Below are 24,700 nucleotides of genomic sequence, written 5' to 3'. Positions count from 1 at the left end.
TTTGGCCTCTCATTTACACGAAAACGCCGTTTTTGTCTCAGAAAACGATCATTTCTAAAAACTCCGGCCAAAGTGGAGATTGCTGAAAACGACGGTTACGTGTTGTCGTGTCAACGGGTAGAAACAGGGTTTTAGGACTGCGGTCAAGTGAGCCGCCATTCGTTCATCCGCGGTTAAGCCAGCCGTCACACAAAATCTTCGTGCGCCTTTACTCTAAACAGCCTTTGGGTGGTATCTCGCAACGTTTTCAAAATAAAACCCTTCACCCACGTGTGTAGACATATAGAACACTAGCTGTCTTACGGCGGCGTCTAGAATGTCCGCACTTGCGGAAATCTTGCCAGTCAGCTGCTCACCCGTAACATTGTGTTGGTAGTGGTACTGTATGTACTTTATAAATAACCATAACTTGCTACATTTTCAACCGTTTTCCCAACGGTTTGGTTTCTTACAAACCTTATTAACGTGGTTATAATATTGTACCTATTTTAGAACATTTCAATTTTTTTAGAATCTAACATAATTATTCATCAGCATCATGTATGCAGTGCCGTAACTACATGTCTGACGTTTATAACAAAACAAACCATTTGAAAATGTAGCAAGGTGGTTATGGTTATTTAAAAAGTACATGTACCACTACCAAGTCAACACGGTGTTATGGGTGAACAGCTGACTGTGGCAAGTTGGCCGCCAGTGCGGACCTTCGACTCCATTGGCCAGCAGAATATGCATGTGTACGTTTTTCAAATGACATTTTCTCCAAATCTATACAGTAAAATCTAATGGTTCCTTGTGGTCAAGTAGTCAGTACAACAGTTAGTATGGTCATATCAGTCAGTGCCTGAACTTATGTGACATTCGGTCTATAGCCCACTTCAAATTGCTGACATAATGCAAATTTGCAAAGGCGAGAATATGCATGTGTACGTTTTTCAAATGACATTTTCTCCAAATCTATACAGTAAAATCACATTGTTCCTTGTGTACAAGTAGTCAGTACAACAGTAAGTATAAGTCAGTGCCTGAACGTATGTGAAATTCGGTCTATAGCTCACCTCAAAGTGCTGACATAATGCAATTTGCTAAGGCGAGAATATGCATGTGTACGTTTTTCAAATGACATTTTCTCAAAATCTATTCTGTAAAATCACATGGTTCCTTGTGTACAAGTAGTGGATACAACAGTGAGTATGGTCATATCAGTCAGTGCCTGAACTTATGTGAAGTTCGGTCTATAGCCCACTTCAAAGTGCTGGCATAATGCAAATTTGCAAAGGCGAGAATATGCATGTGTACGTTTTTCAAATGACATTTTCTCTAAATCTATACAGTAAAATCAAATGGTCCCTTGTGTACAAGTAGTCAGTACAACAGTTAGTATGGTCATATCAGTCAGTGCCTGAACTTATGTGAAATTCGGTCTATAGCCCACTTCAAAGTGCTGACATAATGCAATTTTGCAAAGGCGAGAATATGCATGTGTACGTTTTTCAAATGGCATTTTCTCTAAATCTATACAGTAAAATCTAATGGTTCCTTTTGTACAAGTAGTCAGCACACCGGTTGATATGGTCATATCAGTCAGTGCCTGAACTTATGCTCTAACCAAGCCGCATAATAGATTTATAGCATTTTCTGAGTAAAAAATATATATAAAATCAAAGGGTAGGTGTTTTGAGAAAATAAGTTTTGTGTTATGTGTGGGGCAGTTAGCTGAGTTCACCAGATGTGTTTTGATATATGTAGGTCAAAAGGTCAAGCCGCATAATAGATTTATAGCCTTTTTTAACATTACATTTTTTTATAAAAATCAAATGTTTTTTTTTTAAGAAATAAGCTTTGTTTTACATAGGTAGGCCTTGTATTAACAAATCTAAGTTGGTTTGACACAAATTCGTCCATCAAAGCAAGTGCTAAATAGATTTTTCGAATGTGTCGAATATCCAACCTCCAATATAAAACTAACTTTACCACGGTCCAATACGCAGGCCTTTGCCGTCTCTCGTCTCGAGCTTCTCGCTCACAACCAATCACGTTCTTCTGGAGGTCACTAGTTCCTAATTGATTTCAGCTGCGTCTCCCCCGCCTCTCCTCATAAAGCGCCCCCACCGTGACGGTTGTTAATCGGTTTTTTTTGCGTTGGATTGCGTGGGCTGAACAATCCGGACATCGTGGCCACCGACGTGGACCCCCTCGCCACCGGGACCCACGCAGTGAGTAACGCGGGGTACTTCCTTCATGAGCACTGCACATGGTACACTCTCCCCATCTCCTCCTGTCGTGTTCTCGCCCCTCTATTGTACATGTTTTACCGCTGGAGGTTAATGTGGATTTGCTGATGGAAGTGGTAGTTTGTGTTGAGTGGTTTATCTATGGGATCGACTGACTAACGCTGCGGACCGCTACAGCACCGACCACCACACTGGGAAGTGTCCTCTGCTCACTGTGGAAGCAGCATGGAAGAACTGCATCAACTCTGATGGAAACGAGGGCCTCCACGCTGTTGAACACAAACTGTTGTAGGCCTACTACAAACCGAGGCGGTCCCACTCGGTTAAAGATCTCGTGGTCAATGCGGCAGAACGCTGGACCTGGACGTCACCTTCTGCAGATACTTCACTGCCCTCAGGAATCCACGGATAACTTGAAACATCCAGGATGGAAACTTGTGGAAGGAAGAAAGGGGTCTGCTTTTGCTCAACCCATAACTGAGCCCTTCTGTGGAAACCTGTCTGACTGACCCTACTGACTGGGGGCCTGTTGATGTGTGTTTGGTTGGTCTGGAAGAAGGTTAGCTGCTTGTGATCTGCAAGGTGGTCCTGGGTTAGATGCGGCGTCTGACTTGCACACCACTCTCCCAATTCTATTCTTCTCTTTACTACTTTTCTACTTTCAATACACTTGCTGCTGCTGCTGTTGACCGCTGGTGGTGCGGTTTTTATTCGCGTATGTTCTGTGCACTTTGCATTTGTATTTTAATGAACATGTTTACTGCCTGTTAGACCTCGGATTGGCAAACCTAAACTCCTTCACTGGCAAAATGTAGATGCAAATTAAATGCCAAAATTAACATTTCAATATTCGTTTTGCGTATTTCACCAATAGCTTCGGAACTAGACGGACCTCGTATATAATTTGCTCTTCAAAGATGCGGTCAGGCGCCCCTCCGTTATATAACGTTTTCTGCCCGGTACGAAATAGACTGACCAATAGCAACCCTTCAGGCTATCTAATGTGAGGTTGGATATACGCAACATGTAGAGGTGTTTCAACAACAAAGATGGAAGTTAGTGAGTGAACTAAAGACTGTATATGCTCACTAAAAGAACGGCTACTAAGATTTTGAGGAATATGTATTTCTGCATCACCCGTTCCAATGCTATGGTTAGTCGAGGCCTATCAATAGGGCGCGGGATCCGCGTTGCATTGTGGGACGTGTTGATGCCATGTTGATGGCTATGCGAACGTTAACATAACTCTGACATAACGTTGTTGAACGAAGAGAAGTAGCAGTAGAGTTGAGAAAGAATAGCTAGAAAAAATATGTTAAAATCCCGAAAAGGATCTGGAATTTACCGGGACACATTAAATAGAGATGCCAGGGACCGGTATGGTGACAACATCAGCATTATTAATAATTTGGATCCATATGAAGTTAGTAGTCGGAGTAGCGGCAGGTAGCGGTAAAGGAGGCCATCAACATGATGACCCGGTGACCTTGGGTGTCTTGAAAGGCGCCTTTAAATTAAATGTATTATTAACATGGCGGCCACGCAAAGTAATTACGTCACGACACCCAAGCCCTATAGCATCGACCCATTTTAGATCGCGCCCTTTAGACACGCCCCTTGGAAATTGAACAACGCACTTCAACGCAGAGGATCCAGAAGGATTTCACAACGAGTCCATTGGAAGATATCGAGGAACATGAACCAATGAAGGAGAGTAACGTTTCCACTTGCTATAGGAATTTAGTGAAGCACTAAATAGTTAATAATGATAAAATGTGGTCACCATTTATTGACTCGTTGGGTAAGACTTGCTTTACTAATATAACCGCGTTAAAACCGCATTCATTTACTTTTCTTGTGTAGTTTCCCACTATTCATTAAATGTTTTATAGAAGTAAAAAAGTAATCAATAGAACTATACACATTTGTACAACAATTAATCATTATACAGGATTTGAACATTTCCTATTCGAGCTCATGCTTCATAATATTTCCAAGGATTGCAGAGTACCAAATGATTTATGAACAGTTGTTTTTGTTCAGGAGCGGATTGTACTCCCAGAGGCTTCAACAGAGCGGGTCTGGAGCTGGGAGCTGCAGGTGGATGGTGGCCAGGAGCCGTTCAGTCCTACAGGAACAGACGGGTGAGCCGTGGAACTGCACATCCTATAAACTCCTTGGCGTGGTCAAACGGTTCAGAATAAAACTGGAATTCAGTCATTGGTTGTGCTTGGCTTGTTAGCCAAGCGTTCTCAGCCACTAGGACTAGTGTCCTTATGAAGATTAGATGTGTGGCTGGGTTTGGGAGTTTATAGGAAATGATACTTCTCAAGAACGCACAGAATGGGAGAAGATAAGCTACTGACATCTGAGTGAGCGAGGAGGAAAAAAATCTCCAGTGTTTAAATAGATTTTGTCTTGTTTCAGTAGAGGTGATGGAGGCGGTCTTCTGGAGGTCCGTGGCGTCGTCTGGAGGTCCGTGGCGGTCGTCTGGAGGTGCTCGCCGTGAGGTCCGTGGCGGTCGTCTGGAGGCGCTCGCCGTGAGGTCCGTGGCGTCGTCTGGAGGCGCTCGCCGTGAGGTCCATGGCGGTCGTCTGGAGGTCCGTGGCGGTCGTCTGGAGGCGCTCGCCGTGAGGTCCGTGGCGGTCGTCTGGAGGTGCTCGCCGTGAGGTCCGTGGCGGTCGTCTGGAGGCGCTCGCTGCAGGCGGAGGGAAGGCCGGGAGCCTTGCAGCCCAACGGATGCAGAACGGTGAGACACGGAACTGCACAGCTGCCCTTTTTTCTAGGCTTGGTGAATTGTTTAGAATTAAACCTTTGTCAGATGCGTTCTCAGCCACTAGGACCAGCTCCAGGATGTAGGCTAGGTGTGTGGCTGGCTGTTGGGTTAATAATACCTCACTCAAGACTGCACAGTAGGGCATCAGTGAGATCTGTGGGAGCTAAAGCAGAGGAGTTGATTATCTGCATCATGTACGGGGAGAAATGTGCAGTGTGCAAATGGAACGTGTCATTCGCCTTTCAGAAGGACTGAGGCGCAGGTCCTGGAGGCAGAGGCCAGCCTGGAGGCGGCGGTGGCCTGGAGGTCCTGGAGGCGTCCAACCTGGAAGGGGCGGCATGGAGGGCCAGGTGGCGGCTCCTCATCCAGTAAAGTTAAACTCATCTTCAGTGCATCCATGTGGAAAGGAGAGCTGTTCCAGTGTGCAACTGGAACTTGTGTCTCATATTTCAGAAGGGCGTCCTGGAGGGCCCGGCGGCGGCGTCCTGGAGGGCCCGGTGGCGGCCTGGAGGGCCCGGCGGCGGCGGCGTCCTGGAGGGCCCGGCGGCGGCGGCGTCCTGGAGGGCCCGACGGCGGCGGCTCCTCATCCAGTTAAGCTAAACTCTTCTCCAGTGCATCATGAACGGGGAGGAATGTCCGGGGTGCAAATAGAACGTGTGTCACGTTTCAGAAGAAATGAGGCGACGTTGCGGAGGTCCAGGCGGTCGGCCCGGTGGAGGTCCTGGAGGAGACGGTCCCGGCGGTGGAGGTCCTGGAGGAGACGGTCCCGGCGCTGGAGGTCCAGGCGGTTGGCCCGGTGGAGGTCCTGGAGGAGACGGTCCCGGCGGTGGAGTCCTGGAGGAGACGGTCCCGGCGGTGGAGGTCCAGGCGGTTGGCCCGGTGGAGGTCCTGGAGGAGACGGTCCCGGCGGTGGTGGTCCTGGAGGAGACGGTCCCGGCGGTGGAGGTCCTGGAGGAGACGGTCCCGGCGGTGGAGGACGGTTGGGGGATCCGGCGGTGGAGGTCCGGAGGCGGCTCGTGATTAGACCAACCAGCTCCTCATCCATGGAAGGTAAGCTCTTCCTCCAGGTCAATCTGATCAACGAGAAGATCAAAGAGCGCAGCCATGAACTGGTGGTATCGCCATGTGGGGACTAAACTCTAATGTTTAACTCGAGTAACCGCAGTGTTTCCCCCAGCACTGTGGTTAAGGCCGTCTTAACAGTAGGGGCCCGCCTTGACTACCAATGTAGAAAAATTATATATAAAAAAATTATTATGCAATAACAAAGTGCAAAACTCGTAGGGAAAGAAAACATACTTTCCTCAAGTACAAAAAATATAGATAAATAATAATTGTACTGTTCAAAACAATAGTCGTGCCATAAAGTATTTTGAATGAAATGGAACTGAAACCCTCACGGAAGACCCCCCCCACCTTGACTAAGACATTGTCTGGGGGAAACACTGAACCGGGTTGTATCACTTAGTAGTGAGTACACTAGGGTAGCTGGGTTATCTCCAAATGGTAACTGAGTGTTTGCTCCAGCAGGATTGAAGGAGTCACTGGGATGGAGATCACTGCTCAGGGGCTGACGACCACTCATCTTTCCGGAGAAGGTACATAAATCTACAGCTGATGTGATTAAAGTTCTGCAGTTCAGATCCGCTGATAAATGGTCCCAAACCGTATCCACAGCGTCCTCAAGGTGCAGGCGGTCAAACCTCCACCTCTTTGAAGACACCAAGCAGCTTGATGACTGACTGGTTCTTTATACTCAAGACCTCGTCCCGGAGCAGAGGACGGACCTAAGGCCCGCAGTGCAGCCGACTAGAGACTCCATGTGGAACCGGTAAGATACTGGATTGACCATCTTGAAGACATTTTCATTTATTCAACAAGGTTAGTTTTGTTTTGCGGGTATGTTGCTTTGATACTAGGTGCTTCTGTATAAAACTTTCTAGAGAATAAGATCTGACTTCATCCAATCAGCGGGAGGTCCTTGAACAAGAGCCAATGGCTGAAGGTGCTCAAACGCATTCTTTTGACTCCCTCCTCTACTATTGCTGTAATCAAGCTGGATGACTATTTTGCTCTTTCTACTGACAAAATCAAGTCTGCCACCTGGAGGCTGATGAGGGCGTAGTAACTCGGGGTACATTGGAAACATGATAAGAAGAGCCTGTTTTTGATGGTTGGATCGTACACCTAAATGTTTTTACATCAAAATATCGCCGAACCCCATGTTGGACAATGCTTGTTTTCATCCTTTCTATGTTTAGCTTTGATTTATCCTTACCTTTTCTTGTGACCCATTCCCCTTAGGTTCAATAATGTTGACCTCTCCTTCAGGCGACTTAAAGGGAGACCAGATGTGCGGCAGCTGGGTGTCACGGTGCAGAGACCCAACGCTGGTAAATATTTACTTCCTCCTGGAACAGACCTAACGCGCCAAACGTCAATTATATAATCCCTCCTGATCTTTATAAAGGTCTGAAGACAAGTCTTTTCTGTGAACATCTCCACTGACTAGTGTGCTCTTAATTAAATTAAAGTTAATTAAATGCAGTAACTCCAATGCATCTGGAGGCTCGTATTGAATTTTTTTGAAACCTGGTTCTCCAGCACTAGGACTGTAAATAAATGCTGTTTTTTTCGTAATTTAAGTCTATGAAATCAAATGCTGATTGAGACCAGATGGGGCTGTTCCTGCATTTAGAGACATTTGATTGCCCTTGACACTGATTCTACTTTTTGCATCAATTTACTTCACAGTACTGAACTACACCAGTGTGTCCTACTCCCATAAACCCTGAGGATCCCTGGATGGCTACACCAGCACATTAATCCACACCCAACATCCACACACAGTGCACACTCTATAGAGCTCGTAAGTCCGCCCCTTACGGCGGGACCTCGTGAGATCGTAAGATATGACTGGGTTTCAATGGAGAGAAAGTAATTATTTTCTCCATTTTATGTTGCACCACATTTTGGGGGAAGAATGTTTGAATCAATCTGTCATTTATTTCTGTACTCCATATCTGTAATCCCAGCTGTTGTATTTTAACACGGTAGCTGGGAACCCTCTTTATAGGGCGCGACTAGAGGGACGAGGCTGGAAGCAAACCTGAGCCTGGATCTTAACCTTCTTTCTAAACCTAATGCCGCATTTTAACCGCAAATAAAGTGAGGCTTAAAGTAACTTGACTCCCTTACCTAAACTCGCTTGTCTAAACTCGCTTGCATAAAACCTAAACTCGCTTGCATAAAACCTGAACTGGCTTGGCTAAACTCGCGTCGCTTCCCTAATACCTGAACTTGCTTGCCTAAACTCCCTTGTCTAAACTCGCTTGCATAAAACCTAAACTCGCTTGCATAAAACCTGAACTTGCTTGGCTAAACTCGCGTCGCTTCCCTAATACCTGAACTCGCTTGCCTAAACTCGCTTGCCTAAACTCGCTTGCATAAAACCTAAACTCGCTTGCATAAAACCTGAACTCGCTTGGCTAAACTCGCGTCGCTTCCCTAATACCGGAACTCGCTTGCCTAAACTCGCTTGCCTGAACTCGCTTGCATAAAACCTAAACTCGCTTAGCTTGACTCGCTTGTCGGTACTCGCTTGCATAAAACCTAAACTCGCTTGCATAAAACCTAAACTCGCTTGGCTTGATTCGCTTGCCTGTACTCGCTTGGCTAAACTCGCTTGCCTAAAACCTAAACTTGCTTGTCCAAACATGTTACACAAAGTTAACCATCCATAATCTTTAACCCAAACCAGACTTGTCCCTGGGTCGCTCCACTTTAATTTAGAAGTTTCTTCTTTTACCTCATCTGCGTTTTGAGTTTCATTCTTTGAGGGCTTGAAGTGCTTTGGAGGATATTTGAACCTTTTGTTTGCCGCATCAATAAACATGCTTTATCTTTACCCATTTTGTTTTGTATTGCATTTCTATGTGTAATCCGGCCAAATGTTCAGTGTCCTTGCATGTAATGTCTATGGTCTGACGATAATCTGACCTCTTCATGAAGCAGAATGTGTGTGAATGTTGTCCCGTGAGCTCCAGGCTCTCTGTGGGCCTGTCAACGTCTCTTTAGCAAAAGGTTGGAGAGTGAAATTCATTTTTGTGCCATTTTCATGTGTTCCTGAGTATTTCAGACCTGTGGTGTTTCACATGAGACCTTAATGGGAACTTTTCTTTTTCTGCCTGCAGACGTAATGCCATCACTGTTGATCCCAATATTGATCATTAACCACCTCATTCTTTGGGATTACAAATCAAGTAATTTATGAGCATATTTGCAAATGCCTCAATATCAGATTGTGTAAAAACGAATGAAATGTAACCTGCTTGATTTAAAGAAATTAAAACATCCAAATATTTTAAACCTGTTTTGTGTTGCTCTCTTGCCATGTGGAAATGAGCAGATATGTTTAGCTCTGATTTGCTGCCTCCTTTTGGTGTGGTGCTGGGATTTGTTTAATATACTATCATTTCCAGGATAAGTTAATAACCTAGTATAGCCTACCCGGAAAAGAAGGGATATGATGGACAGGGCAGGCTGTTTCGGTGTAAGTGAAATCCGCGAGCTGCTGATCATGAGAGGTTATGTAGTCACATTAAAAAATACCTTGAAAGATGGTAGGCCTACGATCGACGCAGAGGAACTTTCCTAATGAGGCTTTTGTCGGGATAAAAAACAAGTGCTCAGCAAAATGAACAATAAGTTGAAGTTTTTGCACTTGTAAATAGTTAATTTCGTTTGTAGCCTTTACTCAGACGTGAGCTCATTCTTGCATGCGGGTGTCCGGCTTGGCAGTGTAAAAAGGCCTATACACCATCCTGCCCAACAATATGGGCAGGATCTAGACCAAGCTCTCCTTATCGGGTCAGCAATAGCCGGGTTTCAATGCCCAGAATCTGAGTTTGAATGCTACTGAATTAATGGAATGTTGCATTTTTTGTTTTTACATCATAGATTCTAAATTTCGCGCCAATCAATGAAACCTTATGCGGAATCACATAGTAGTTGTCACACAAGCTATTTTTGTAATTATTTCAGGGGGGAAAATGCCTTGAAAAAAATGTAGTGCGTTCAGGATAAGGACTAATGTATGTCAGCCTAGGCCTAATCAATTGTGTTTTAATATTATTGCAGTCAAATCTTTTCGTAGGCTATTCTGTTGATGGCCTTGATGGGGAGATATTTTAACGCTTTTTAACCCCATTTTCCTGCATCATTCCTGCGTCGCCCCCTCCTACGGAGCCCATTTCAGCACCGTGTCAGTAGACGGTTACAATCCTACGAACGTCGTGAGTGCAGTGAACGCGCGTTCGAAGCGCTCCAAAGAAATTTACGATGGCTTGCAAGATCCATCGTGAGAATGATCGTACGAGCATCGTTATCGGAAAACGGAGCCCTGATGCCCATGATCCTCTGTTGGTGCTTACATTGATAGATAGATTTTGGCTCTTATTATGAATATTCATGACATGCAAACATCTCGCCTCTGCTAGGCTACAATGTTATTTTTGAAAACGGAGGGGGGGAAATATTTGTTTCTATAAATACCCTGCTACGTATAAACGTGGCCTTAATGTGAAGGTTTGTCGATCACGATCCACGGTCAGGTGCTTCCTGTTCCCACGCAGGAGATCTCTCCCTGAGAGTGTGTGTAGGGGGGGGGGGGGGGGGTGGCCGGTCTAACCTGTGTGGGGGTGGCCGGTCTAACCTGTGTGGGGGTGGCCGCGCCGGTCTAACCTGTGCACACTGATGACTCAATGAGCAACAGGTGTGCCCAGGAGTCCAATCAGACTCGGCCAGGAGAGGCTGATGAAACCAGGCATCCCCCACAGTTATTGTAGCCTCAAGCTCAAGCTAGGTCACGTGTCTACAGAGATTTTTTTCTTTTTTAAGAATTGCCTCACACATCTCTCCAGGGTTTGGTTTGGAGAAAAGTTACCAAAACCTTAAAATTCCACTAAAAACAAGTGCTCCAGTCGTGTGTTCTCCCAGGGCCGTCGCAGGCCACGAGCCCTACAGTCTGTGTTCCTCACTTCCCGTCTGTCACAGCCGCAGTGGAAAAGTTTCAAACTTGTTTTTCCCTTTGCAGAAAACGTTCGCACTATCAGCGTGAACTCGACTCCCGTTCGAGTGAGAGGAGCCGTTTGTTTAGATAGCTTTAGTCTCTGTGCCAGGAGGACAGCAGGATCTGGACAGCCTCTCCCCCACCACCCCCTCCGCCCCCGCCCCTCCTCTTGTATAACTCCACACCGAGCAGCAGCCTCACTCTCCTCCTCCACGGCCGCCATGTCTCCTGCCCTCATGAGGGTCCTGCGGGTCGTTGTTCTGCTGTCTGCTGTCCGGGGGGCTCCTCTGGCGACCGTCACGCTACCACCAGTAATACTAGAACCAGTACCGCTTGAACCAGTAGCACCAGCACCGCCTGAACCAGCGGCGGCAGAACCAGTAGCACCAGTACCAGTACCGTCTGAACCAGTAAGGGTGGACTCGGGGGCCGACCAGAACATCAGCATACCCATCAACACGGAGGTAAGAGAGCCTTCGTACGGAGGGGTTACACAGTCGTTTTGTTGTTAGGTATTTGAATGCGTTACCGACGATGCGTTTGATAGATGCTGTTAAATCGTATCTAATCTCTAAACGGATAAAGTTGTACAAACCGACACTGAGGGGGACGACGTAAAAGGTTTTATTTTGGTATCCACTCCTTCTTAAGAACATTCTGTACATAGTACACAACCTGCCGCTGCACGGTCCGATCAGACGCTCGGCTTCAAATATTCACGTCCACCGTCCCGTCGGACGCCAGACCAGGTAACTAACCGTTAACTAACCAACCGCTCTGCTGCAAAGAAAAACAGGAGGGAGGAGAGCGACAAAGTAACTGATGAAATATGTACAATGTGAGTGACTCATCCGAGTCAAGGCCGTGGGGGAGCAGAAGAAAGGGAGGGGCGGGTTGGTTAAGGGGAGGGTGGGTTGGTTAAGGGAGGGTGGGTTGGTTAAGGGGAGGGTGGGTTGGTTAAGGGGGGGTGGGACAGGTGGTGTCAGAGTCCGGTGTCTAGTAACCACGCAGTAGAGCTCCCGCTCAGTTCTTCCACGTCTTCTTCTTGACGGGGAGCTGGCCCGTGCTCTCCAGGTATTTATGCACCAGCTCCTCCTGCGTGGCCGGCAGGCAGGGCTGGTATCGGTTGTAGTCCATGGTGTACTCTCCTTTCCCCTGGAGGGGCACAACAAAACACATTGGCTGTCGGAACGCCAGTACGAGCGTTTACGCAACCGAATGACGGGATCCCCCCACGCTGAAGCTCGGAGGAGGCTGTTCAGTGAAAGAGGTTCCAATAAGGAGACCGTTTAGTGAAAGAGGTTCCAATAAGGAGACCGTTTAGTGAAAGAGGTTCCAATAAGGAGACCGTTTAGTGAAAGAGATTCCAATAAGGAGACCGTTTGGTGAAAGAGGTTCCAATAAGGAGACCGTTTAGTGAAAGGGGTTCCAATAAGGAGACCGTTTAGTGAAAGGGGTTCCAATAAGGAGACCGTTTAGTGAAAGGGGTTCCGTACCTCTGTGCAGGATCGCAGCTCTGTGGCGTAGCCGAACATGTCGTTGAGAGGAACCTGAGGTGGGAAAGGGGAGTTAATAAATACCCAAAGTGGTGTACATACCATGGAAGGCTGAGTAATATTTAGGGGATTTAGCAGACGCTTTTATCCAAAGGGACCATTCATTCACACATCCACACACCGACGGCGGAGTCAGCCACGCAGGGCGACAGCCATCTGGTCGGGAGCAGTGAGGGTGAGGCGTCTCGCTCAGGGACTCCTCCGCACTCCGCTAGGAGGAGCCGGGGATCGAACCGGCAACCTTCCGGTTACCAGCCCAACCCGCTCTACCCCCTGAGCTACCACGATGTGAAGCTCGTCCGTCCGTGCGTCAGATCACTCACGTCGGCGTACAGCGTGAAGTATCCCTCGGCGCCGTCCTGCCCGGTGATGACGCCGTGGCGACGGTTGACCCCGGCGATGACCTGCCCCTGGAACTCCTCAGGGGCCACGATCTCCACCGACATGATGGGCTCCAGGATGGCCGTGTTGGCCTTCTCCATGGCTGAGACGCCACGGGGGGGGGGGGGGGGGAGAGAGGATAAATGAGCAAGCAAACCTCCCACCATCACACCGTTTACCATCAACAGAAAGTCGTTGAGCAGCAGACACTTTGATCCAAAACAGACTGGGTGTTTTAGTTTGTTCAGAATCCGTTATTGAGCAGGAAGTGGGGTGAGACGTCCTGCACAAGGAGGACCAGAAAGGGTTCTGGAAGTCCCAGAACCCTGCCAGGAACCTTCCAGGAGGGTCTGGGCAGTGTTGCCAGATTTCCCGTCCAATCTGGTCCAATCTGGCAATACTGGTTCTGGGAGTCTAACCACCCTAACCCCTGGACCACCGGGCCTGAAGACAACGAGCCAATGAGGAGGCCGAGACCAGATCGGCGGCCCCACCTTGCTTGAGCGCGCCCTCGCCGGCGCGGATGAAGGAGATCTCGTTGGAGTCCACCATGTGGTTGGCCCCGTCCTCCAGGACGAAGCGGACCCCCGAGATCTTGTGTCCGCTCAGGGGCCCCTTCTCGCAGGCCTCCCTGAAGCCCTGAGGACAGAGAGGAGGGCCCTGGTGAACACACGGCTCACCGTCCAATCATGTCAGGGCTCACCCAACGTCTGGCCCGTGATTGGCTCCTACGGTCGAGGTCCTAATGAAGTCTGGCTCCCATTTGGAATCATGACTTAGTCTGGTATTCCTCGTCTCCATCGGGCCTTAACTTCTCAAGAGGACCGATTATGATCACGTTAACTATTTGGAGTTGTGTTCGGTCTATGAAGCGCTGCAGTTCTACGGGTCTACAAAGTTTACCGGGTTTATTAGGTTTTTCCTGCTAGTCTACCACCCAAAGCAGAGCCAGAATTAGAATAACAATTACATCTGGGGCATTTAGCAGACGCTTTTATCCAAAGCGACTTACAATAAGTACATTTGTCCGAAGAAAGAGACAACAATATATCGCTCTTGGTACAGTAAGGATGGTCATAGAATCGCTAGTTAACCCATTCCCCATATACAACAAAGGCAGCTAGGATAAGAACCAGTTCGACACCTCAGAAGGTGCTGTAACCAGAAGGTCCAGATGCCTCCTCCGCTGGACTCCTCAAAACCTCTGAGCTGTCCCTCCCACGTACCTTCTCCACGGCGGGGACAAACTGCTTGGGGACGTTGGTCCCCACGGTCTGGTCCTCAAACTCCACCTTGGTGGAGGCCTCTGCGTCCAGTGGCTCCAGGACCCCGATCACCTTCCCGTACTGCCCCGAGCCCCCGGACTGCTTCTTATGGGTGAAGTCGAACCTGGAGACACACGGAGGAACGCTCAGCGGTGGGACCGCGGGGAGAACCAGTTTGATCTAGTTCATCAGGCAGAGAGTCAGACTAGATCCAGTTTGATCTAGTATCAGGCAGAGTCAGACTAGATCCAGTTTGATCTAGTTTGTCAGGTAAAGAGTCAGACTAGATCTAGTTCATCAGGCAGACTCACACTAGATCCAGTTTGATCTAGTTCATCAGGGTCAGACTAGATCAAGTTTGATCTAGTTCATCAGGGTCAGACTAGATCCAGTTTGGAGCTGATTCTGAGGGAATTGGTTAAACAAAATCAGTTAATGAATATGGTATGTGGATGATAAGCTATGGGCGTTTATTTTAAGGGTGTTTCTTCATAAGTCTAAAGGAAGAGGGTACAGAGAATGATTGCAGTAGAACGTCTGATATGCAACCTGTACGATTTGCAGAAGCCTGTCTCTTTAAAAGAAAAGGGGGCAGTCCCTGAAGACAACGACCCAAGCAGGAAGTGGTCTTTCTCGTGCAGGGCATGAGAAACAGTGTCCCCACCTCATCTATAGGCAAGCTGCTCTACTCTACTAACACTACTGTATGTTTGTTCTGTCTAGTCAACGCATTCTTCTCTTAGTGTCTCCGCCCACGGAGACCACTCCCTGTCCAACGTTAGACCAGAACTACCAGCCTCCCAGGACACACCCCGCGGTCAAAGTCCCTCCAGGAAACCTCTCCTCCTTCCCCCATTCCCCTCACTCTGCCTCACTCTCTCCGCCTGCCAATGCCGGCTCCTAGGTCCTGACCGATCCTTTCCATTATCCCCTTCCTCCTTTGCACCCCTCCCCCCCCGTCCCCCCCCAAAACAGCAGCAGCAGCAGCAGCAGCAGCAGGTGTCTCTAGACGTGGACGTGATGTTGACCGGAGAGCTGAACCCAAACCACTACCCGGCTAGGAGGGCGGCCCAGGTGGTCCTGCACCACCTCAACACCCGCTACGGCTCCCCCTACTGGTGGGGGGCGCTGAGACAAGTCCACAAAGCCACCGCCGAGGTAGGTAGGGTCTAACCCGACACCAGAGGTAGGTAGGGTCTAACCCGACACCAGAGGTAGGCAGGGTCTAACCCAACACCAGAGGTGGTTTAACCTGGCTCTTCTGAACCAGGTCCAGAGGTGGGCAGGGATTAAAACTAGAGATGTTCCGAAACCATTTTGTCCTTCCCGATACCGATTCTGATTTCTGACCTTGAGTATCGGCCGACACCGAGTATCTACCGATACACCCTCGGGCATTGTCACTACTAACAGCAAGTGTTCCTAGATACATTTGTATTCTTGTAGTGAAGCATGCGCTTCAATGTTTTTCTGGCTTGGTAGCTCAAACACACGTAGGTCGGTGGTGGCGTGTTTCCAATACCGACCGTTAAAGACCACGGCGTGACACCACACGTTGTCATGTGATGCATCGGATCGGCTCATTGACTTGCTGATACCCAATACTGCATTTCAGGCAATATCGGAACAACGACTTAACACAGATCTTTATTCACAGGGGAGGGGGGGGGGGGGCAGGTTGGGGACACTGTTACCACAGCATTAGTAACGCCTGGTTTTGTGTTGCAGGCGCTGGGGGATTCGGGGAGGAAGTACAGCCTGGAGGTCACCCTGCAGGACCAAATCAGCGGCGTAAGACCCTGTGATTCATGGTCTCCACGAGTGTTGCAATGGAAACACACTGGGGAATAGGCCAGTAGTCAGCGTTATGTTTGAAATGATCTACGGTGCAATGTCTTTGAATCAAACTCAATGTTCTTCCCTTACTAATAATAACGATCCTGGAGTCTGGGCATCAGACAGTTTAATTTGGCCTTGTCGATGACTTGTTATTATATACCACCTTTACCTGCTCCCAAACCTTCTCTAAGGAACAGTTCAATACTGGGTACCACTGTAGGAGTGTATTACAGTATCTACAGCAGCACTGTTGCCGTGTGTGAATAGAGGCAGTGGACCATCAGAACCGTTTTGAAAGTCCCTCAGTTGTCATCCCTCTACAACCCGGCCTTGTGTTTGTCTTCTAGACCAAAGAGACGTGCACGGCGGAGGTGGTGTTCCCCGGGGGCCCTGCTGGGGGCCCCCCCCAGGTCACCACTTCGTATGAGGGCAAATCAGAAATCAACACCCAGGCTCAAGAGGAGGCCTTGTACAACCAGTACAACACGAGTCAGAATCTGTTGTCGGGACATAACCTGCCAGGTATTGTACCATCGTTCCATCTGTGTATGATGACATAGAGATGATATAGAGATAGATAGATGTATAGATATAGATGGATAGACAGAGATATAGATAGATTGATAGAGTGATATATAGAGATAGATATAACGTGTGCCAAACACTGAAACAAAGGCCTTATTTTGACTTTGTAAATTGATTCTGTATCACGATCATCCTTATATAATACACACCTCTCAGACAGAGCTTTAACGATATTCCAAATATATATTAGTTTGCTTCAGTCCAGAATCCATAACCTCGGACTGTTCTATGAATACATAATGACTGATGTCACGGGTCATGTGACCACTGACCCTTGTGACCTGTGACCCACAGACAGCTACGGCCACGTCGCCCCGGGCATGGAGCCCTTCTGGCACCTGGGGGGCGTGGCCTCCAGCTTCGTCATGCTGAAAGAGTCCAGCGAGAACACACTGTACAACATGGCTCAGGTGGTCAGCGTCACGCAACTGGTGAGCCCCCCAACTGACCCCCCCCCCCCCCCCCCCCCCCCCCCCCAGTAAGGCCCAAATTAACCCAAGGAGGACTCTAAATTAAAGGCCAATCTTTCAGGGATGTTTGGTCTTCTAATGCCGCTTTTCCACCGCACATGTAGCTCGACTCGACACGACACGACTCGACACGACTCGACACGGTAGCAGCGCGGGTCCTTTTCCACCGCAAATAGTACCTCCGGGACGTGGGCGGGGTCGGCTGCGCGAAAGGGCCGTGACGTATTTTTGTATGCGACGCAAACAACACCTACGTAACCCACACATGGACAGAACCCACATAACAACAATGGAGAACATCGATGCGATGGTATTCGTGTTCGTATTATTAGCTGGCATGTTGAAGAAGTGGAATATGTTGGCTGCGGCGCTGCTATGGCTGTTACCAGCATGGTTGCCATGTCGCTCTCGTGACTTCGTCACACTCTCTGGCCAATCAGTGGCCGGCCGTCTGCCGACGTCACCTTTTAGCATTGGCTCAGCCGCTTGGAACCTAGAGCGAGGCGGTACTAGAAAAAGCAGCCACTTCAGGTACCAGATACCATGTTTTCGCGGTGGAAACGCAAAAAAGGCGAGCTGAGTCGAGTCGTGTCGAGCTGGTACCATGCAGTGGAAAAGCGGCATTAGACTGGTGGTGTTATGAAGACGGGAGAACTCAAAATGGCAGATAATGCCATGACGTCATTCTACAATCGTTTCATGCCCTGCAGTGAGATCAAATTCCTTTCTCACGGTCGACCAACATGTTTCCCTCCTCTCTGGACCAACAGGCGACGGAGAACAACCAGCTGAGGTTCAACTACGATGTTCTGCTGCATGAGATGGTGTCTCAGGTAACCTCCGGACGTTTACGATGTGGCGCAGTGAACCGCCCAGTAAACCTGACCCCCGTCAGCTCTCACTGGGACGCCTGACTTATGGCCCCCTACTACCGCCGGGCTAACATCTCTCCCGTCCGCTGCAGGAGATCATCCACTGGAAGCTGCTGGCCTCGTGGTCTCCACAAGAGGGCGTGAAGGCCTCCCAGATGGAGCTGCTGCCGAAATGCCATCACTGTGAGCCTCCTCAGGAGCACTAGCAGCCAGCCTCCGTCGCCGCCCCACGGCACAGCCTCCCGCTGCACGCGTGTACTGAGATCTCACAGGCTCGGGGGCACCAGCCCTTCCTGTTGAGGTTCGCTACCGATATAACGCACTTGGTCTCGGCAAAGACCTGAAGACTCACACCGGCCGTGTGGGACGTGTACCAGAAATAGTCGTGACATAACATTCTACATCGTGCTACTTTTCCAATAAATAAAGACGTCGATTCAGAGGCTCTCTGTGGTGTGTTTGTGGTTCTGGGTATGTGTCGTGTTGGTAGGTGGGCTTACGGTACGGAGTTGGTGACGGTCTCTCTGAAGGCCACCTTGGGTTTCCCCATCACACAGGCGCAGTTGTACTCCCGCTCCATCCTCTGGAGAGGAAGAGGAAGAGGGCACAGTCAGGTTATAGGGTTGCTTTTCCTCAAACATTAGTACAGAAGATGTTCTGGATCAGGATAAACAGCCTGAAGATCTGTATTTGAAATATGCCTACAAATAAATCGGGTGAATAAACGTGCTTACAAAACAATATCCCTATAGCGTTTAAAGAATATGGAGCTGGAAACTGAAGTCAATCATGTAGAGATGACGGGTTTGAAAACAGAACAATACTAACGGTAGTAGATAGCAATACAGCCCCCCCCCCCCCCCCCCCCCCCCCCTCATTTCCACTATATGGAAATAGATACTGCTTGTTCTGCAGACGGTACGGAGCGATTTCACGGAACACTGGGAATGGCGGTGACGGGAACGGAGGCTGTGAGCCGACCTGGGAGTAGATCTCCAGGTGCAGCTCGCCCATCCCAGAGATGATGGTCTCCTTGCTCTCGGTGTCGTAGTGCACCCTGAAGGTGGGGTCTTCTCGCGTGAAGCGGTTGATGCCTTTGGAGAACTTGTCCGAGTCGTTCTGTGGACCAACAGGACAACGTAAAGAAGAGTCCGGACTCTGGAGACGACGAGGGCCACAGAAGGGGACGGGGTCCCGGTGTGTTCGCACGTGGACTGACTTACCTTGTTTGCGGGCTTCATGGACATGGAGATGACCGCCTCGGGGATGTGGATGGACTCCTGCGGGAACATCGTGTGTTTGAACGTTGTTGGTGCAATGAGCCTCTCCCCTTACACCCCCCACCCACAGCCCTCTTATGCATTTATTATACGTTGGTACGTCCTGGCACTTAATGTACACACTTATTGTATGTTCTACGTCTTTGCACTTAAAAATAGTACTTGTGTAGCTGTCTCTGTTGTATACGGGGAATGGGTAAACCTAGCGATTGTTAGAGCTTGGCACTTGGTTTTATGAACATCCTTACTGTACCGACAGTGATATAATAATGTTTCTCTTTCTTCTGACAAATGTATCTTAAGTCGCTTTGGATAAAAGCGTCTGCTAAATGTAAACGTAGAGTCATATTGTGGAAGGCTAGATCTCTAGATCTCCAGATGACCCACCATGGAGAGGTTGGAGGACGTCTTGGTGGAGAAGGTATCTCCGCTGGCACAGTCGATCCCAAACAGAGCACAGATGTCCCCTGCAAACACCTCCTCCACGTCCTGAAACAGAGCGGGAAGTTATCCCGGGAACACCCTCGGGGAGAATGTGAGGATCAATGAGGGCTGAGTAAAAATAATTTATGTTTCAGTGGTTGGTTCATGGCCTTCATGAATCTTATTTTATTCTTCACATTCTGTGATCAACCCTCATGTGACCCCATGGTTCTGACACCGGGTCAGTTTGTTGGATGGTTCCTCTCCTCACCATCAGCTGGTCGGCATGGAGACGGACCAGTCTCTGCACCCGGACCTTCTTCCCGGTGCGGGTGTTGTAGATGTACTCAGACTTCTTCAGACAGCCCTGGTACACGCGCACGTACGTCAGCTGACCGAAGCGCCCGGCCTGGAGGGAGGGAGGGAGGGGGGGGAGCAGAGGTCAGTCCCCTCGCCCCGGAGTTCATTCACCCGCGCCCGGACACGGGGCCGACTCCACTGACCCATCTGCCCAGCGTCTCCCCGTCCCTTTGAAAGTTAACGATGTGTTCTCCTCCATGGCTGCCGAGTTCACAGCCCCTCTCTTAATTAAAGCTTGTACAAAGTCTTATTTTTCTTAGAGGATGAAATAGTACTGATTGATTGCATGTTGGTGGTTTGTCGTTCCCAGCTTGGTGTGTGTGTGTTTAAGTGTGTGTACCTCTAGCTTGAAGGCCAGCCCAACGAAGGACTTTAAGCCGTCTCTCGCCGGGTCCATCAGAAACTTGGTGCTTTCATTGGAGTCCCTAAGTTATCAAAACACACCAACAACATGAGAGCAGAACAACACGACAATTCCCTCCAAACACACCGACCACTTAGTCAAAAACTATCAACCCCAAACATCTCTCACAGAAAATACTTGATTGTGATTGTGTGTGTGTGTGTGTGTGTGTGTGTGTGTGTGTGTGTGTGTGTGTGTGTGTGTGAGAGTGAGAGTGAGAGAGAGAGAGAGAGAGTGAGTGAGTGAGAGAGAGAGACTAGTCCCTCTCCACTGAAGCGCTACACGGAGCCCCCGGGTGGCACCCACTCGTCGTTCAGGAGGGCGTAGTTGTTGACCTCGGTGGGGTTGGGCAGGTAGTCCAGTGCCGCGTCCAGTAGCGGCTGGACGCCCTTGTTCTTCAGGGCCGTGCCCACCAACACGGGGCTAAAGAGCCGCTGCACTGTGGCCCGCCGGACCGCAGCCTGGGGGGGGGACGGGGGGGGACACCACCACACATAGGGTGACTACAACTCAGAATACAGTCAGATGGACATGTACTAGGGGGGCTCGACTATGGGAAGAATCATCATCACGATTGTTTTGGTCAACATTGAAATCACGATTATTCAAACGATTATTTTTGAGTTTGAAAACATGTTGCATTTGGTCAGCGTGTCTCTCCGAATTATTTTTTTGTAACTGAGAACTTTGAAGTTCCGCCTTAAAAAGAAAATGCGCAAAATGGTCAAAAATAAAATGCTTCAATCTAAAATGATAAACACATACGTATCCAGCTGTTCTGCCCTTTCTATAAAACATTTATAAAAAAAGAAATAACGAAAACCTTGATTATGTTAATTTTGTGATCGTTTGACGCTAAAATCGAAATCGTGATCAAAATTCGATTAATCGCCCAGAACTTATTATAGGAAGTTAATGTACATCGATAGCTATCTAACTCAATTATCTCGATCCCAGGAGGCGGAAGGACCGTAAGGTTAAATCAATCGACTAGTAGATCCCTTCAGGTTGAGCAGGTGAGTCCCAAGCACCAGAAACGTCCCAATCCGTGAGGCGGTCCTTCACCGTTCGGTAAGGAGTGTGAACTCTCTTCCCGGTGCCTAGCTCTATTGATCAGACTGCAGCCGCAGGAACCCTGATGCAATAATGGTTCATAAGTGCTTCCTGTCTCTCCACCACGCACGCTGAGTGACCGATAGCAGGACGTCCCGACCAACCCGGGGTAATGGGAGCCAGACTGAAGAAGCGCTGCATGGTAGGTAACCTCTAACTCAATCCATCTCTTCCTGAGTGGAGCCTGAACAGAGGCCGAGAGCTGGAGGGGATCCAGAACCGGATAGGATCGAGCTGGTTCTGGATCCCCTCGAGCTCTGGTCCCCTGGGTCTGGGACATGAAGCCTGTTCACCGTCATCTAGCAGCTCGATGCCGGTGAACAGACCCAGGGGGGCAGAGTGGGGCCCTCACCTTCAGGTCCAGGATGGTGGGGACCCTCTCCTCCAGGAACATCTCCCCCAGGGTGTCGTCCACGTTGGCCACGCACTCCACCAGCTCCTGCCTGCGGTCGACAGCCTCGGCGCGGTACTCCGCCGGGATCTCGTCCAATCGGATGTCCTGACTGAACCGGAGAAAGGAACACGATCGCTTTACAACGGGAAAAATATACGAAAAGCATGAGTGTATCTAAAAACTGCGAAGAAGCGTTTGTTAGGACGTTGTATTGAATAGAATCCCGTACCCGAAGGGTCCTTCAAAGTACATGCTGCGCTCCTCGACCAGGTCGATGATGCCCTTGATGTTGCCCTCCAGGCCCATGGGGATGTTCAGGAAGGCCGCGTTGTGCTGGAGTTTGGTTCTGAGCATCAGATGGAAAGAAAAGCAATGCGTTAACCAACGAACGCGAGTCAGGAGCTGGACCAGGTTATCTTGCTGGTTCGATCCCCGGCTCCTCCTAGCTGAGTGTCGAGGTGTCTCTGAGCCACACGTCTCACCCTGACTGCTCCCGACGAGCTGGCTGTCGCCCTGCGTGGCTGACTCCGCCGTCGGCGTGTGAATGTGTGTATGAATGGGTGAATGTGAGGCAATAATTGTAAGGCTCTTTGAGTGGCCACTGGTGAGAAAAGCGCTGCATAAATGCAAATCCATTTACCGATTACCAACACAATACAGTGAAGAGAAACACAACTAAATTCACTTTAAATCCAACGTTTCTAAACTCTTGAAAAGAGCTTTAACATATTTGAGTTGCTGGGCCCTAGAGTCTCAGTGTGGCTGTAGGGCTGTACTGTATGGGTCGCATCCATCTCACGAGGGATTGCAACAGTAGATGTTCCAGTGTCCCTCCGGCTGACCCCCCCCCCCCCCTCTACCTCATCTGCTGCAGGGCCCGGTAGGGGTTGGCCCCCATGCGGTCCAGCTTGTTGATGAATGTGAGGAAGGGCACGTTGTAGCGCTTCATCTGCCGGTTCACCGTCATCGTCTGGCACTGGACCCCGCCCACCGCACAGAGCACCAGCACCGCCCCGTCCAGCACGCGCAGGGCGCGCTCCACCTCAATGGTGAAGTCCACGTGGCCTGGGGGGCGCGGGGGGGCATGTCAGTAATAAGAATAATACATAGTGCCCTTCTCATCCGAAGAACTCAAAGGGCTACAGGTTAAAAGCGGAGTTGTTTAAAATTAAAAAATTTAAATGAAAAGGGGTTTAAAACATCTAAGAGGGGGAGCAAAAGGTTTTGCGAAAAATAAATGTCTTAAAGGGGACATATTATACCGCCAGGTGTGAGTGTGATGATTAGCTTTACAAGCCGTTTCAAGAATCGGCCCCATATGACATCACTAGTGGGCGTGTCCACCTAGATGTGAGCTGGACAGATCGGTCGACCAGCCTACCCAGTGGACTGAAGGAAACGTCGCTCATCAATCCAGCACAGATCTGCCCCACCGGTACACACACGCGAGCGTTTGCGCCGTTTGACTTTGGGTTTGTTTACGGCGTATCCAAAGCAACGGGGCGTTCAGAGACGTGGCATTAACGAGCAGGTGCCTTGCTCAGGACTGCTTGAAGGTAGGTTTCAGTCATTGGGGATCAAACCCAGCGCCTTTTGGCTGTGAGTTGTACTGTGTCACTACCACCCTGCTCCCCGTCCAGCCCTACCTGGTGTGTCGATGATGTTGATGTTGTGGTCCTTCCACATGGTGTAGGTCGCGGCCGACTGGATGGTGATGCCTCTCTGTCGCTCCAGCTCCATGGAGTCCATGGTCGCCCCGACGCCATCCTTCCCCTTCACCTACACCCCTCCCCAGGAGACGACACACCATGGGTCACGTTAAACGCATGGGGAGGACGGAAACAGCTTACCAATCATGTTTATGACTGCAGTCAGGAAGTTTAATATTCCGGCATGCTCTGTCGGAGGTCCTTGCATCTTGATGAATGAATGAATGAATGAAACAGTGGAGTAGTCGCTGGCGTTCACCTCATGGATCTCCGCTATCCTGCCGGTGTAGTACAGGACACGCTCGGTAAGAGTGGTCTTCCCCGAGTCGATGTGAGCAGAGATCCCGATGTTTCGGATCCTCTCGTTCGGAACGAAGCCAGAGGAGCAGCTTCGACAACTGTTTATTAGGACCTGTAGTAAAGCCCAGTTCACGGTTAGATTATTCAATTCAATTCAATGTTTATTCATCAGGACCCTTCAGATTATTAGGACCTGTAGTGAAGCCCAGTTCTCGGTTAGATCAGGTGTCGTTGTGATTATGTGTTGATGATGATGATGATGATGATGATGATGATGATGATGTAAGTGACAACACACGGAGCGTTATGATGAGGGATAACCGTTCTGTGAGATGATCTTACGTTCTTGAGAGTGACGGTTCCTGGTGCCAGAAGGTGTCTCCTCCCCAGGCTGAGTCCGGCTGTGAGGACCCTCATGATGACGGTGTGAGGCTCGGTGGTCGTTCCTCGATCGCAGCCCCCTGCTCTGGATGTCAGACCGTTCAAAGTCACGCCGGACCAAAACCCTACAACGCTTCCGGGTCTACGGAAAGCGAAAAGCGAACATTCCATCCTACATGATTATTAAAATGTAATAATAATTTAGGATAAATATTAGACCGATAGATATCGAGCAATAAACAAACTGTTAACCAATGTTAACTAAATGTGAGAAGTAATAAAAAGATGT

General features: G+C 49.1%; 2 protein-coding genes and 1 long non-coding RNA gene across 27 annotated transcripts; 2 read left to right on the top strand and 1 right to left on the bottom strand.

Annotated features, from left to right (window-relative positions):
* Window positions 1–1,984: 1,984 nt before the first annotated feature.
* Window positions 1,985–9,378, top strand: LOC115560727 (uncharacterized). 16 transcript variants are annotated; one of them, XR_003979812.1, is made up of 10 exons: window positions 1,985–2,216; window positions 2,412–4,378; window positions 4,665–4,744; window positions 4,814–4,983; window positions 5,257–5,378; window positions 5,464–6,060; window positions 6,541–6,608; window positions 6,688–6,841; window positions 7,315–7,403; window positions 7,765–9,378. It is a non-coding gene; the product is annotated as an uncharacterized LOC115560727 (long non-coding RNA). The 16 variants fall into 16 exon arrangements; XR_003979808.1 differs by having other exon boundaries at window positions 4,662–4,744; XR_003979822.1 differs by having other exon boundaries at window positions 4,662–4,983; window positions 5,464–5,704; window positions 5,872–6,060.
* Window positions 9,379–11,268: 1,890 nt separating this feature from the next.
* lxn (latexin) lies at window positions 11,269–18,493 on the top strand. 10 transcript variants are annotated; one of them, XM_030380205.1, is made up of 9 exons: window positions 11,269–11,415; window positions 11,455–11,544; window positions 13,218–13,223; window positions 15,255–15,440; window positions 16,011–16,073; window positions 16,469–16,643; window positions 17,001–17,137; window positions 17,947–18,009; window positions 18,141–18,493. In XM_030380205.1, the coding sequence occupies exons 1-9, from the start codon at window positions 11,302–11,304 to the stop codon at window positions 18,252–18,254; spliced, it is 948 nt and encodes a 315-aa protein (XP_030236065.1). In that variant the 5' UTR covers window positions 11,269–11,301; the 3' UTR covers window positions 18,255–18,493. The 10 variants fall into 10 exon arrangements, with proteins under 10 accessions (XP_030236065.1, XP_030236070.1, XP_030236068.1 ...); XM_030380210.1 differs by lacking the exon at window positions 13,218–13,223 and having other exon boundaries at window positions 15,261–15,440; XM_030380208.1 differs by lacking the exon at window positions 13,218–13,223 and having other exon boundaries at window positions 15,258–15,440.
* Window positions 11,682–24,566, bottom strand: gfm1 (G elongation factor, mitochondrial 1). The gene is made up of 18 exons (XM_030380122.1): window positions 24,373–24,566; window positions 23,990–24,142; window positions 23,668–23,800; window positions 22,882–23,086; window positions 22,251–22,367; window positions 21,980–22,130; window positions 20,821–20,975; window positions 20,452–20,536; window positions 20,023–20,160; window positions 19,716–19,817; window positions 19,272–19,328; window positions 19,030–19,167; window positions 18,549–18,631; window positions 14,244–14,406; window positions 13,512–13,656; window positions 12,960–13,120; window positions 12,577–12,630; window positions 11,682–12,235 (listed from the first exon to the last, which is right to left on the bottom strand). Exons 1-18 carry the CDS (start codon window positions 24,445–24,447, stop codon window positions 12,104–12,106), a joined length of 2,247 nt encoding a protein of 748 aa, XP_030235982.1. The 5' UTR covers window positions 24,448–24,566; the 3' UTR covers window positions 11,682–12,103.
* Window positions 24,567–24,700: the final 134 nt, after the last annotated feature.

Source organism: Gadus morhua, chromosome 16 (assembly GCF_902167405.1).
Source record: "Gadus morhua chromosome 16, gadMor3.0, whole genome shotgun sequence".
Taxonomy (NCBI): Eukaryota; Metazoa; Chordata; class Actinopteri; order Gadiformes; family Gadidae; genus Gadus; species Gadus morhua.
Note: the sequence above shows the minus strand (reverse complement) of the source record. Positions and strands in the feature narration are given on the sequence as shown.

Bases quoted from the DNA above. Each gene is read 5' to 3' on its own strand.
- lxn (XM_030380205.1), top strand. From the start codon at position 11,302: ATGTCTCCTGCCCTCATGAGGGTCCTGCGGGTCGTTGTTCTGCTGTCT. The intron at 11,416-11,454 runs GAACCAGTAGCA...CCAGCGGCGGCA, and splicing joins TACTAGAACCAGTACCGCTT to GAACCAGTAGCACCAGTACC. The intron at 17,138-17,946 runs GTGAGCCCCCCA...CTGGACCAACAG, and splicing joins TGGTCAGCGTCACGCAACTG to GCGACGGAGAACAACCAGCT.
- gfm1 (XM_030380122.1), bottom strand. From the start codon at position 24,447: ATGAGGGTCCTCACAGCCGGACTCAGCCTGGGGAGGAGACACCTTCTG. The intron at 19,168-19,271 runs GTAAGTCAGTCC...GTTGGTCCACAG, and splicing joins CCATGAAGCCCGCAAACAAG to AACGACTCGGACAAGTTCTC. The intron at 12,236-12,576 runs GTACGGAACCCC...GTGCCCCTCCAG, and splicing joins AGCTGCGATCCTGCACAGAG to GGGAAAGGAGAGTACACCAT.